Source organism: Camelus ferus, chromosome 9 (assembly GCF_009834535.1).
Source record: "Camelus ferus isolate YT-003-E chromosome 9, BCGSAC_Cfer_1.0, whole genome shotgun sequence".
Taxonomy (NCBI): domain Eukaryota; kingdom Metazoa; phylum Chordata; class Mammalia; order Artiodactyla; family Camelidae; genus Camelus; species Camelus ferus.
The window spans coordinates 20,684,216-20,698,586 of NC_045704.1; the positions used below are offsets into that span (position 1 = coordinate 20,684,216).

General features: G+C 34.6%; 2 protein-coding genes across 10 annotated transcripts in view; one reads left to right on the top strand and one right to left on the bottom strand.

Moving 5' to 3' along the window:
- The window catches only part of LOC116666048 (translation initiation factor IF-2-like), a 407,644-nt gene that overhangs the window by 294,359 nt on the left and 98,914 nt on the right, over positions 1-14,371 (top strand). The window lies entirely within an intron of this gene.
- Positions 1-14,371, bottom strand: part of ZNF529 (zinc finger protein 529) — a 94,603-nt gene that overhangs the window by 33,973 nt on the left and 46,259 nt on the right. For 5 of the 9 annotated variants that reach the window (XM_032487990.1, XM_032487985.1, XM_032487987.1 and 2 more), the window contains 2 exons: positions 11,296-11,383; positions 8,495-8,617 (listed from right to left, as the gene is read on the bottom strand). The exons of the other annotated variants lie outside the window; for them this stretch is intronic. In XM_032487990.1, coding sequence (XP_032343881.1) covers positions 8,495-8,615 — 121 coding nt within the window. In that variant the 5' untranslated portion in view covers positions 8,616-8,617; positions 11,296-11,383. The remainder of the gene's footprint in view (positions 1-8,494; positions 8,618-11,295; positions 11,384-14,371) is intronic. 9 annotated transcript variants of the gene reach the window in all.

The window sequence follows — 14,371 nt, forward strand, 5'->3', positions numbered from 1 at the left end:
GCTTTCAAATACTAATTGATCATGTTAATAGGCCACAGACACCAGCTGAAATGGCTGTAACAGGCCAGCAGTATAACCTATAAGAATAAAAATGAAAAATAAAGTGCTTTTAATAAATAAATGTTTTAAACAAAGACTAATATCTAATGAAAAAAGATGGTCATGTCTCAAGTGTCTGGTTGGGGGAGGGGAAGTTACAATGTAAGCCTGCCATGTCTTGTGTCAGAAAGCAAGAGTCATTTCAAAGATTAAATACTAAATCTAATGTCCACAGAAATCAGCTTAAAGAATTTAACTACCCAATATTCTAATAACAGGAGCATTTTGGGGAAAACTACAGTGGTGCTGGTCCTAGGTAAGATGGAGTAAGTACATCATAACTGTTTCTGAGGGTCAGGGAAGTCTAGCCACAGTTAGCTAGGTATTCTGCTTCAGGATCTTCCACAAGTCTGCAATCAAGGTATGGTTCAGGGCTAGAGTCTCATTTGAAGGCTTAACTGGGGAAGGAGCTACTTCTAAGCACATATGCTTGTTGGCAGCATTCAGTTTTTTGCAGGCTACTGGACTGAGGGCATCCTGGTTTTTGTTGGTTCATGCCCAAAGGCCACTCTCAGTTTCTTGCTACATGGACCCTCCAGATGGGCCACTTGCTTCATTAAAGCTAACAAGGGAGAGAGTCTCCTGGAAAAACTGCTGTTACAGTCATATATAACATAATCACAGAAGTGACATCCTTTCACCCTTGCTGTATCCTACCTGTTAGAATAAGGACAGTCAGAGGTCCTGGCCACACTCAAGGGGAAGGGATACACAAGGACACGAGTACCAGAAGGCAGAGATAATGAAGACAGGGGCACATCTTCGGGGTATCTCCATCACATGTTAATTAACAGCAGAGACTGTCAAATGGAATTTTTTTAAAGACCCAACTACATGCTGTCTACAAGAAACTCATTTCAAATATAGTTAAAAGTAAAAAGATGAATAAAGAATGCCCTGAAAACACGAATCAAAAGAAAGCTAAGTGGCTTATATATTATCAGACAAGTAATGCTAAAAAGCAAAGAAAATTATCAGGAATCTAAAAGAACTTTACAAAATAAGAAATTCATCAAAAAGACCTAACAATCACAAGTGTGTATGCATATAACAAAGAAGCTTCAAGTATATGACACAAAAACTGATAAAACTGAAAAGAGTAACAGACAAGTCCACAATTACACTGGAAGACTTCAACCTTCCTCTCTCAGTAGTCAACTGAACTAGTAAATAGAAAATCATTAAAGATATAAAAGGACTAAACAATATCATCAATCAGCTGGCTATAACCAGCATTTATAGAACAATCTACCCAACAACAACAGGAAACACATGCTTTTCAAGTACAAATGGAACAGTTACAAAGATAGACTATACTCTAGGACATAACAACAAACCTTAACATACTAAAAATTACTGAAATCATGCAAAGAATGTTCTCTAACCATATATGATTAGACTCGATCCCAATAACACAAAGTAAATAAGAAACTCTCCAACCACTTGGTAAATAAAAAACACACTTCTAAATAATCATTGTTATCAAGGGGGATTAGAAATATACTGAAATTTAAAAAGTTGAATATATCAATAGTTTCAGTCTGTTGCTTCCTTTATGAGACTTAAAGGCAAATGCAAAGCATCAAGTGATTATGTGAAAAGAAAAAAGATCTCAAATCAGTAGACTAAGCTTTTACCTCAAGAAACTAGAAAAACCAAAATTAACTCAAAGCAGAAAAATAATAAAAATAAGAATAGAAATAAATGAAATAGGAAACTGAAAAAGACTGAACACCAGTAAAACAAAAAGTTGGTTCTTTGAGAAGATCAATTAAATTGGTAAACATTTGTTAAGACTAACAAAGGAAAAAAGGGAAGACAAAAATCACCCATATCAGGAATTAAAGTAAGCTTTACACACCCTACAGACATAAAAAGATAATAAGAGAATACTATGAACAACTCTATGCCCATAAATTTGACAACTAAAATGAAACAGTTCAATTCTTAAAAATCACAAACTACCAAAACTCACCCAACATGAAATAACCAGACTAGCTTTATAACTATTTTAAAAATTGAATTCATTTGTAAATTCTTTTAAAAATCTTTCAAAAAAGAAATTTTCAGGTCCATATAGTTTCTCTAATAAATTCTGCCAAACACTTAAGAATTAAGATCTGTTATGAATAGGCTTTCCAGAAAAAAGTAATGGAGGGAACACCTTCCAAATCATTATGAGACCAGCATTACGCTGGTATCAAAAAGACAAAAAGAATACTGTAACTTTTAACATAAAATTAATACTGTATTAGTTTTCTTCAATTTCAAAGAATTATATTACCATTACAGTATGCCTCTCTCTCATAATTGGAGAAACTGCATATCAGCCTTTTACCACAGTTAGGTTTTTTTTTTTTAAGTAACAATATTTCCAATACTGTATTGTGAATATGACTGTAATAATGTATGTGACAAAAAATTGTGTAATGATTCATTTAGTTTACAGGTTAGGCTACTATGAAGCAATCATATTGATTATACTATAATACTTTAAGGCAATAAAATTTGCTGCTTCTTCATTAACAAATGTATGAATCATTATACCTATAAGTAAATATGAATTTCTTTTTCACATTATCTTTTAATTTTTTATGTCTAATGTTGGTAAAAGGTACAATATCTACAGGGTTTAGTATAATACAATATTAATGCAGGTACTGACAGACAATTCATCTTGTAAAGAGACAATGTAAAGTTACAGTAATGATAAATACAGTGTAATAATGTAAATGTATTTCCTTTTCCTTATGATTTTCTTAATAACATTTTCTTTTCTCTACCTTACTTGATTGTAAGACTACAGGATATAATACACATAACATACAAAATATGTGTTAATAAACTGTCATGTTATCAAAAAGGCTTCCAGTCAATAGTAAGCTATTAGTAATCAAGTTTGGGGGGATTCAAAAGTTATATGCAGATTTTTGACTGCACAGGGGGTCAGTTCCCCAATCCCTGCACTGTTCAAGGGTCAAGTGTAATCTAATAATTATCACTTATGATCCATTGAGCTTTTATATATTCCTAGTCAAAAGCCTGATTTCACATCTGAACTCTTAACTTATTCTTGAGTCAAAGAGGAAACACAAACTAAAATTTAAAATTTACAAAAAGATAATTAGAACACTATATATCAGACCTTGTGTGAGAAGGTAGAGCTATTTTCAGAAGAAAACTGTCTTAAAGTGCTTAAGAAAAAAGTCAGAAAAAGTTTGAGAAGTAATAATTTAGGAATTACAAGTTCAGGGATTCTGAGGATAATTCCAGCAAATGATTGCTAGGACTCACAGAACTTACTGAAAGCTATTACAGTCAACTGTTATGATTTATTACAGTGAAAGGATACAGATTAAAATACGTCAGGGGTCAAAGCCAAATGGGGCAGAGTCTGGTAAAAGTACAAGAACAGAGCTTCTCCCAGTGAAGTCATGGACAATGCTGACTTTTTCCAGCAACGGTGTGTGACTAAGCATGGAGTACTGCCAACCAGGGAAGCTCATCTGAGCCTTGGTGTTCAGAGTTTTTGCTGGGGCTCAGTCACATAGACATGGTGACTGCCTGCATGGCTGACCTTAGTTTCCAACCCCTCCAGAGGTTAAGCTAATACTGCATGATTCAGAACTCCAACCTAAATCATACTGTTAGACTATTTGGTATTTACCTTCAGGTAAACAAAGACACTATATCAAAATACAAAATATATAAACAGCCTGAGGCTCAAGCGTCTACTATAAAAGTTTTGAGTTCCGGGATAAGGAGGTTGATTCACTAGATGTTGACGCCTGCCACAGGAGTGGTGGTTCTCATTATCAGTGCTTGCTGGCCCATAGCCTCTATGAGATTTTTTTCACAAAAAAATTTCAAAATAAAGATATAGAAAGAGAAGAGTTCACATGTCTTCTGTGAGAGAGGTGGAAGTTGGGGGCCATGGAGGAACTCAATCTTCTTGACCACAAGAGGGGAGAGAATCAGGGTCTAGGTCCATGTGTTGACATGTACAGAGAAACAGGCAGAGCTTGTGGTCAGCATGGATGGCAGACTGGATACATGCGGAGTAACTGAGTAATAAGTAAATGTACTAAGGATACCTGGAACCAGGATGCTCACAGTCAGAAAAGAGGCACAGACATGTAAATAGGAGGTCTAAAATAAATCTTGTTAAATTGGATTGGAATTAGAGGTGTCAGTGTCCACTAAATAATTTTTTTAATTGTTTAAATTTTAACAAAGCAGAATTCTATATCCAGAGAAAATATATTCAAGAATGAATGCAAAATAAAGACACTTTCAGATAAAAGAAACCTAACAGAATTTGTCACCAACAGACCTGCATTACAAGAAATGCTAAAAGAAAGTTCTTCAGGCTGAAACAAAATGCTACCAGTGGGAAAACGAGATCTTCAGGAACAAAGGAAGACAGCATAAATGGTAACTCTCTGGGTTAATGTAATAACTCTTCTTATTATATTAATTTCTTTAAACCACATATAACTATTCAGAGTAAAAATTTTAATAGTATGTTTTGTTTATATAGAGATGGTATATATAGCTAAAGTGGCTATACTAATTTCAGATAAACTAAACCAGTAATAAGGGGGACGTTTCATTATAGAACAGGTGATACATTAGGAAAACAATTATTATCATTTATGTGTACACACCTAAAAACACAGCAAACAACACTGCACTTGCACGACCCTAAGAATGAGTGCCTCCTTAAATTTTGCACCCCAGGTGCTTTACTCAACTCAACATTACTTTGGTTCTGACCCTAATTTTAATATCTATCTCTCAGTAATTGGAAAAAAACAAGACAAAAAAAACCAGTGAATAAATGATATGAACTATCAACCAACTTGGACTAATTAATATTTGTATAAAACTCACCCAACATCTACCAAATACGTATTTCCTTTCAGATGCACATGGCATATTCACCAATATGACTATATATATTGGGCCATGCAAAAAGCATCAATGAATTTCAAAGGATCAAAACCATATACAATGTATTCTCTGATCAAATGGGGCTAAACTGTAAATAATAATGAAGTAGCTAGAAAACCCACAAATGTTTGGAAATTAAACGACACAGTTCTATATAATCCATAGGTTAAAGGAGAAATCAAAATGGAAGTAAGAAAATATTTTGAACTGACTGATAAAAATGCAACATATAAAAATTTGTGGAATGGAGTTAAAGTAGGGAATTTCTGGCTTTAAATGTTATAGTAAAAGAGAGAAACGTCCAAACTCAGTAACCAGAGGTTCCACTTTATAAGCTAGAAATGGAAAGGCAAAGTAAATCCTCAGTACCCGGAAGGAAATAAGAGAAGAAATAAAAAGTGATTTCTTTGGAAAAAGCAACAGAATAGATTAAACCTTACCTAGAATTACTAAAAATAAAAAACTGTCTTTGCAACAAATCACTAATATCAGGAATAAAAAAGAATTTATCACTAAGGAATATATAAATAGTAGAAGTCTAACAAGGGAATTACTATGAACCATTTCACTGCAACAAATGTGACAACTCAGATGAAATGGACAAAACTTGAAATATACAACTTACTATAAAACAGACATAAGATGAAATAGAATATCTGAATAGCCCAATTATCTATTAAAGAAAATGAATTTGTTATCAAAAACAAAGAAAACTCCAGGCCCAGCTGATTTTACTAAAGGATTCTACCAGGCATTTAAGATATAATACCAATCTTACACAATGATTCCTGGAAAACAGAGGAGAAAACAGTTCACATCTTATTTATGAGGCCAGTACTACATTAATACCAAAACTTGACAAAGACATTACAAGAAGATAAAATAACATACTAAAACCTTGTGCAAAATTTCTTAAGAAAATGTTAGCAAATTGGATACGAAAAACACATTGCTCTTGTGTTTCTCCTTTAGTCTTACACTAGTACCGTACTTTAGTTTACTTCTGGTCACCAAATGTGTGGGTTTTTCCCCCTTACCAAGCAATTCTCTAATACCAGTTGGGTGTCCTACAAATTAACTAAATTCTGATGCCATGTACCTATATATAGCATCAGAGCCTACAGGTTAAGGGCTCAGTCCCACAAGACTGTCTCCCCCACTACCCAACCCTATTTCAGATGCCAGTCAAAAGCCCCAGGCTGTCACCTGTACATCTGACCGACTGGCTGTAAATCGGAGTTCCCATGACCCTTTCCTTGGGTATGAGCATTTCCTAGGACAGCTCACAGAACTCAGAGAAACATTTACTTGTGTTTACCAGTTTGTAATATAACAAAAGACATCATAAAGGATACAGATGAACAGCCAGATGAGGGAGTACATAGAAGGATGTCTGGAAGGGTCCCAAGCCAAAGAGCTTTTGTCCCTGCAGTGTTGGGATGCACCACCTCCCGGTACGTAAATGTGTTCACTGACCTACAAGCTCTCAGAGCCCCGTACTTTTGGGATTTTTATGGAGGCTTTATCATGTAGGCACAATCAATCATTAACTTAATCTCCAGTTCCTCTCCCCTACCCAGTGAGCTGATCACTTCAATCACGGCTTGATATTTCTGGTGACCAACTACCATCCAGGCGCCCACCAAGAATTGCCATCTCAGAACAAAAGACACTCCTATTACCTAGGAAATTCCAGAGGATTCAGGAACTGTGTCAAGAAGCAGGATTAAAGACCAAATATTAGAACAAAAGATGCTCCTAGTACTTTTATGACTTAGGCAATGACAAGGGTTTTAGGAGCTCTATACCAGGAACTTGGAGCAGAGGTCAACATATTTTTTTTTATTTGACACAAATTTAATCTGGAAATATATATATAAGGAAATACAACATGACCCACAAATACAAGATTGATTTAGCATTCAAAAATCAATTTAATTCATCATATTAGTTGATAAAAGGAGAAAAGACATATCACATCAATAGTTTCAGAAAAAGTATCTTACAAAATATAATATCCCTTCATGATAAAAATTCTCAGCAAAGTAGGACTAGAGAACTTGCCAGATTTGATAGAGCATCTATGAAGAACCTCCAGCTATGTGTAATGATGAAATATTAAGCACCATCCTCCTATGATCAAAAAAGGGCAACCATGTCTACTCTCACCACTTCTATTCAACACAATTGCAATAAGGCAATAAGAATAAATGAAAGATAAAACATTTGTAAGGAAGAAGAAAAACTTCCGCTATTTGTAGATGGCAATTGTTTGCTTACAAAATCCTAGAGAATCTGTAAAGCATTCTAGCACTTACAACTAAATTTACAAAAGTTGCTGGGTACAAAGTTCTTATATAATGATTAACTAATTTTATATAGTAACAGCAAACAATTAAAAAGTGAATTTTTAAAAAAGACCTAACAGATGTAATTAAAAATTCCCCACCTGATCAGCCCTCACTCAACTAAGCTGTCTTCTTGACAACCCTCCCAGCTTCTTCCCTTGCTCTGATAAAGTGGTCACACTGCTTATAAGAAATAAAGATGAAATAATGCATGAAAATATTTCTAAGAATTAAAACCAATTCTATAAAACACGTTGAGAATTAGTTAAATTTCTAATGACCTTTAAGCAAAAACAATTAGTGAAGACTTCAGAGAAGGATAGTGGGATTGAGAGAACAGTCACCTTAGGGTGACCAAAGAATCACAAAGAACAGAGAGATGAGAGAGGTAAAGAAAGGTCTTCTTTTATTTAAACCTACACTGACTCTCTGTCTTAAGAGGTGATATAGTTTAACAGTAAAGCACAATGAGAACTATGTTGGCTATGATTACTATTTTTTGTTTGTTATCTGCTAAAAGGAAAAATGGAGTTTTCTGAATCATTCACAGGTTTCTTCCTAGGATGGTAGATAAATGCTGATAAATGCAGAGTTCATGGGTTCTAATTTTTAATGACAAAGTAGGTCAAATAAAACAATTTTGTTATAAGAAATGAATATGTTCACTTCATTTTAAAATATTTTTTATTCAGTCCATCACCATGTAAATTGTGGAGATTACTCTGATGATCAGTACATATCAGGATTCTTTTTGTCTAGCTCTTCTCTCTAAAGATGGCTCAGAAAATAACACAGAGCATTTTTACTGATTCTGAGTTCAAACACAATGTACCACCTGATTTCTTTGGCAATGGACATGTCTTCAGTGTCCTACAAGTCACATCTAGCTTCCTGGGTATCAAGGGAGGTAGAAATTATATGAAGGGGCTGAGAAAGGTATGAATATCATGAGAATGGTGAGGTGTGTCACCTGCAATACAACACAGCTTAACCTGTTCCTTTGAAAACAGAATGAAAAAATTCACTTACTTTCTTAAAAGATAGTCTTGATATTCCAGAGCGAATATTTAAATTATTTGAGGTAGACAGCTTACCCCGTGGGACCAACTTGCTGTTCTCCATCATCACATCCCAGTACAACTCCCTCAGAGCAGAACCCGATATTCCCATTCCTCTTGAGAGAGGTCTAGGGCTGCTTTCCTGAATGTTACCCATCCCTAAAAGCACAAACCCAAGCATTACTGGTGAAATTCAAGAAATGCTTTCAAATAGAAAGAGAATAAAGGTTGAAATCCAAGAAGAGGCTGTACAAAAGCAAATAGGCATCACCTGGAAGTCTATGGTAAGAGAAGTTAAGGAAATCAGTGTCTCAAAAACAGATTCTATACATATTTTTAAGAAATCTAGTTGATTTAGATAAAAGTTCATGCCTATTATGTGATTCCTCAGTTACTAACCATGTCTGTAAACATGGCTAGATATGAATAAAAGAATCACAATTTTCCAATTAAGTGAAATAGTGAATACTAGCTCATAAATGAGTAATAAATTGAATTTTTACATACTATTTTTCTACAGACTAAGAAAATACAATTCATGGAATTTCTTTTCCAATATAGTATTAAATCTGTACATAAATATATAGAGATAACAGAGTTTGCATAAAATTAAAAAATTTCTTCAAGCCTCAGGTTCATTATGTCACCTCCATTTTTTCCTATTAGTCATTTTTGTAATGGTTTTATATGTCACAATAAATTATTCTCTAACTTGTTTGGGCTTTGTTGTTAAGACCATTTTTTAATTGAAGTATAGTTGATTTACAATGTTGTGTTAGTTTCTGGTGTACAGCACAGTGATTCAGCCATACATATATATATATACTTTTTTATATTTTTTAATTATAGGTTATTACAAGGTATTGAATATAGTTCCCTGTGCTATACCATAGGAACTTGTTGTTTATCCATTTTATATATAGAGGTTTGCATCTGCTAATCTCAAAACTCCTATTTTATCCCCTCCTTTTCCCTTTGGTAACCGTAAGTTTGTTTTCTATGTCTGTGAGTCTGTCTCTGTTTTGTAAGTTCATTTGTCTCATTTTTTTAGATTCCACATATAAGTGATATCATATGCTATCTGTCTTTGTCTGACTTACTTCATGTAGTATGATAATCTATAGGTCCATCCATGTTGCTGCAAATGGCAGTATTTCATTCTTTTTTATGGCTGAGTAGTATTCCATTCTATACATATACCACTTCTTTTTCTTTTTTTTTTTTTAAATGTATTTTTATTGAAACATAATCAGTTTACAATGTGCCAATTTCTGGTGTACAGCACAATGCTTCAGTCATATAGGAACATACATATATTTGTTTTCATATTGTTTTTAACCATAAGTTACTACAAGATATTGAATATAGTTCCCTATGCTATACAGTATAACTTGTTGTTTATCTATTTTATATATATCTATATATTTGCAGTTAGTATATGCAAATCTTGAACTCCCAGTTTATCCCTCCCCCCCCCACCCCCCCGGGTAACCATAAGTTGGTTTTCTATGTCTGTGAGTTTATTTCTGTTTTGTAAATGTTTGTCTTTTTTTTCGGATTCCACATATAAGTGATATCATAGGGTATTTTTCTTTCTCTTTCTGGCTTACTTCACTTAGAATGACATTCTCCACGTCCATCTGTGTTGCTGCAAATGGCATTATTTTATTATTTTTTATGGCTGAGTAGTAGTCCATTGTATATATATACCACATCTTCTTTATCCAATCATGTCAATGGACATTTAGGTTGCTTCCATGTCTTGACTATTGTAAATAGTGCTGCTATGAACATTGGGGTGCATGTACCTTTTCCAATTAGAAAATTCTCTGGATATATGCCCAGGAGAGGGATTCTGGATCATATGGTAAGTCTATTTTTTTGTTTTTAAATGAATATCCATACTGTTTTCCATAGTGGCTGCACCAAATTACATTCCCACCAACAGTGTAGGAGGGTTCCTTCTCCACACTCTCCCTAGTATTTATTGTTTTGGGACTTTTTAATATCCATTCTGACTGGTGTGAGGTAAGACCTCATTGTAGTTTTGATATGCATTTCTCTGATAATTAGCAATACTGAGCATCTTCTCATGTACCTACTGGCAATGTGTATAAGACTATTTTTTTAAGACTATTTTTTAAAAATATGTCCTAAGCACTACACTTTCTTATGCCAAATTATTTAGTAAATTTTTAATAGCTACACTATAGTCCATCCTGTGTATACAGCTTCTTAGATCTCTATTATGTGTGTGTGTGTGTGTCTTTTCAAATACATGATAGATCTTTCTCCTGATATTCATCTTTCCATGACTGATTCCGAAGGTAGATTCCTGATCTCTCTGTATGCAAATCCCAATTTTACTCTTAACCAATCCTCAAAGCCTTACAAAACACGGGATCTCAACACATACCAACACTGAGGACACTCAACTGCCAACTGTATATTTTATGTCTTAAATCTTCTATTTTCCTAGACAAATACTAAGAATTCCCAAGTTTTTCCATGAGTAATCAAATAGGACCAACTTCTCTTAATCATCCCTCTGCTATTCTTTGGATGGTGAAATATCTCTTCCTCAAGGAATACAATTTTACTCCATAATTCTTCTTAAAAGAAGGCTGAACTTACAGGAGATGCTACATATCAAGGGAGAATAGAAGGATCCGTCAGGACCACCTTGGGCTGTTTGGCATCATACTTCGCTGATACGGGAGGGACTGGGGAGAGTTTCTTAGATATCTATTACATAAGACATTTCAAAATAAGGAAATGCTCACATAATCTAATATATCTTAACTACATTCAAGAACTAGAGAGAAATAGCAACTTACCAAAGCCATGGTTAAAAATGGTTGAGTACTTGTCAATACTCTTCAAGGTTTCCCTCTTAGAGAAGCACAGAGACCACAGAGGTGAGAACTGGGAAAAGAAAAGTCAGCTATAAGATGAGATACACCTTTCAGCTCCCAAACTGATGCACATTAATATGAGCTTTTTCCTTCTGTCTTCCTGTTTGTAAAAATACCTTGTCAACATACATAGAAAATAACAGAGGTAAGAGGGATTCTGGACAAATCCAAACCCTCCACACACAAGAAATACAATAGACAAGCACAGACAACAAGCAGTGTCCTCTTGTCTGAAAACAGGATCCAGACACTTTAGCAGGAGGGTTCTGGCCCATCTTCCACTCTGATAATACTCGCCTGGACCTGAGAGTGGGAAGGTATTTTCCCTCTATTCCACATTCCAGGCCTGCAAAGGGAAGACACCATCCACACCTAAACCTCCTCTGTGGCCTCAGGGACTGTCACGTATTGTTAATTCCAGTAAGGCCCACAATATTTCAGATTTTGTATGTTCTTCCAGAATTTTGCCACTCACCCACTTTGTCAAGAAGTGGAGTTTATTTCCCTTCCTTTAAAACAAAACAGGCCTTTGTGATTCTCTTGATGAACAAGAGTGCAGTGTAAATGACACTGCGTATCTTCCATGGCTAGGCTAGGTTAAGAAAGGAAATGGAGCTTCCTACTAACAACTCACTCTCAAGATGCTCACCCTGAAACCCAACCATTTTGTTGTTAGGAATCCCAGCATCTACACAGAAAGGCCACAGCTAGATATTCCAGCCACAGTCCAGCTGAGGTATCTGCCGACTGCCGGCATCAACCACCAAACCTTCTCGTGATTCCAGCCCCCAACCTTCGGGCTACTCCAGCTGAAACCACACAGAGCAGATACTCTAGCTGTCGCCATAAAGTTCTGCCCAATGAACAAATTAATGATTAAAATAAATGTTATCATTGTTCTAAAGCTAAGCCACTAACTTGGGGGTGGTTTGTTATGCAGAAACTAGGAATGCCTGATCATCCCACACACAAAAGCAGGAAACAGTGCCACTGCAAAACAGCATTGGCTCCCATGGAGGCCTGCCCCCAGCCAACACAAGGCCCAGAATCCTCCAGCTCAGCAATTCCCGTTTCTTAATCACAGTCAACTCCCCTGATTCCTTGTAGCATCATTTACCACCTCTCTCACCAGCATCCAGGCTGGAGAAAAGTAAGTTCATGCCTCTTGCAGCTTGAAAACAAATATTTGCTAAGAACGCCATTTGATAGGTGCTTTGTAAACCTTACTATTTAGTCTTCATCAGTGCTCTATAATTTAATTTAATCTCCCTGTTCAGCAGATCAGAACACAAAAAGTAAAGAAGTCAGGCAGTTTGCAAATTTCAATAAGTGGGGTCTGTATATTCTCCAGTTGTTGGATCTAGTGTTCTCTAGATGTCAATTAGGTCATCTATTAACGTCTATCTGTAATAATGATTTTTTTTTTCCCTTGTTCTAACACTTATCAAAAGGTATACTGAAAGCTTCAGCAATGACTGTGGACTTGTCAGTTCATCTTTTTACTTTTGTTAATCTTTGGTTTGTTTATCCTGAAGCTACTATTAAGTATATACAAATTCGTGGTTACTGTATCTTCTTTCTAGGTTTCAACTTTTATCATTGTGGAACGGCCCCCTGTTATCGCTCATAAATTTTTTTCTGATCTTCATATAGAGACACCAACTTTCCCTTAGTATTTGCATTATAGCTCTTTGGTATTTCAAGTTTTCTGTGTCAGTATAGTTAATGTGTGTCAGCTGCTAAAAGCATATGGTTGATTTTGTTCTTTTCATCATGCCTGATCACAATTTTCTTTTTATTGGACTTAATCTACTTTCATTAAATTTAATTACAAATAATGTTGAATACATCAATGTTTGCTTTTATGTGTCCCCTCTGTTTCTTTGCTCTTTTGTGCCACCATTCTTACCTCCTGGTGTATTAATTAAATATCTCATTACTCTAGTTTTCCTCATTAATTTATAGTGTCATTCATTATTTTCTTAGTGGTTATCATAAAGACTGCAATATTACACTTAACTATTAAAACTCTCATGCAGTGGCTGTGAAAGCATTACACACTGGAAATCTGTTCATCAGTGTCTACAAAACTGAACATAAATATATTACATAACCCAGCAGTCCTTCTCCTATGTATCTCCACAGCAAAAACGAATGCTTTTGTCCACAAACCACATGTAGAATAATGTTCATAGCAGCAGTATCTCTAAAAGAAAAATTAGAAATAACCTAAATTTCCAACAACAGACTAGCAGATAACTAATCTGTGCAACATCCTATAATGGAATATACAGCAAAAGAAAAAGTACCTGCTACATGCAACAGCATGAATTTCACAAAGATGTTGGGGAAAAAAAGGTAGTCATTAAATGCAAAGCTATAAAAAAAATGTATAGTTAAGAACATGATCAATGATATCTCAATAAAACTGGGGAAAAGTATGAAAAATATTTCAAAACATAGTCAATAGTTTTAAAAATATAATGCATAAACATAATGTCATTTTGCTTGTAACATGTGTGCATATATAAACAGAAAAAGAAAAATGGAAAATTATGAAGCCTTATATTAGTATCGTTTCTCTTTTTATTTGAAATTACTTCTTAATTTAAGACTGGCCATGTATTAATATAAATAAGCACTTAAAAATTCTGTAAAAAGGAAGCTATTCTTCAAAAAGATGTTAAGATTAATACATGGCCACTGTTCATATGTATGTATTATTCATATGTATATTTGTTTTATAGGTGATTACCTTAATTCATAGTAAATGTTGAGGAAAGACATTTATAATGAATTAATAAGTAAGACAGGCAGGTTAAAATTATTGCGAGGTTATATACTGTCACAAATAAGAGCAAGCTCTGTAGTTAAACTTTCCGTATGTCAATCTTAGCTCTGAAGTAATTGTGTCTGTTACCAAGTATTTCATCTGTACTGCCTAGATTTCCTTATAAATAAAATGAGAAAAACAATAGTAGCTAGTACCTCAAAGAGT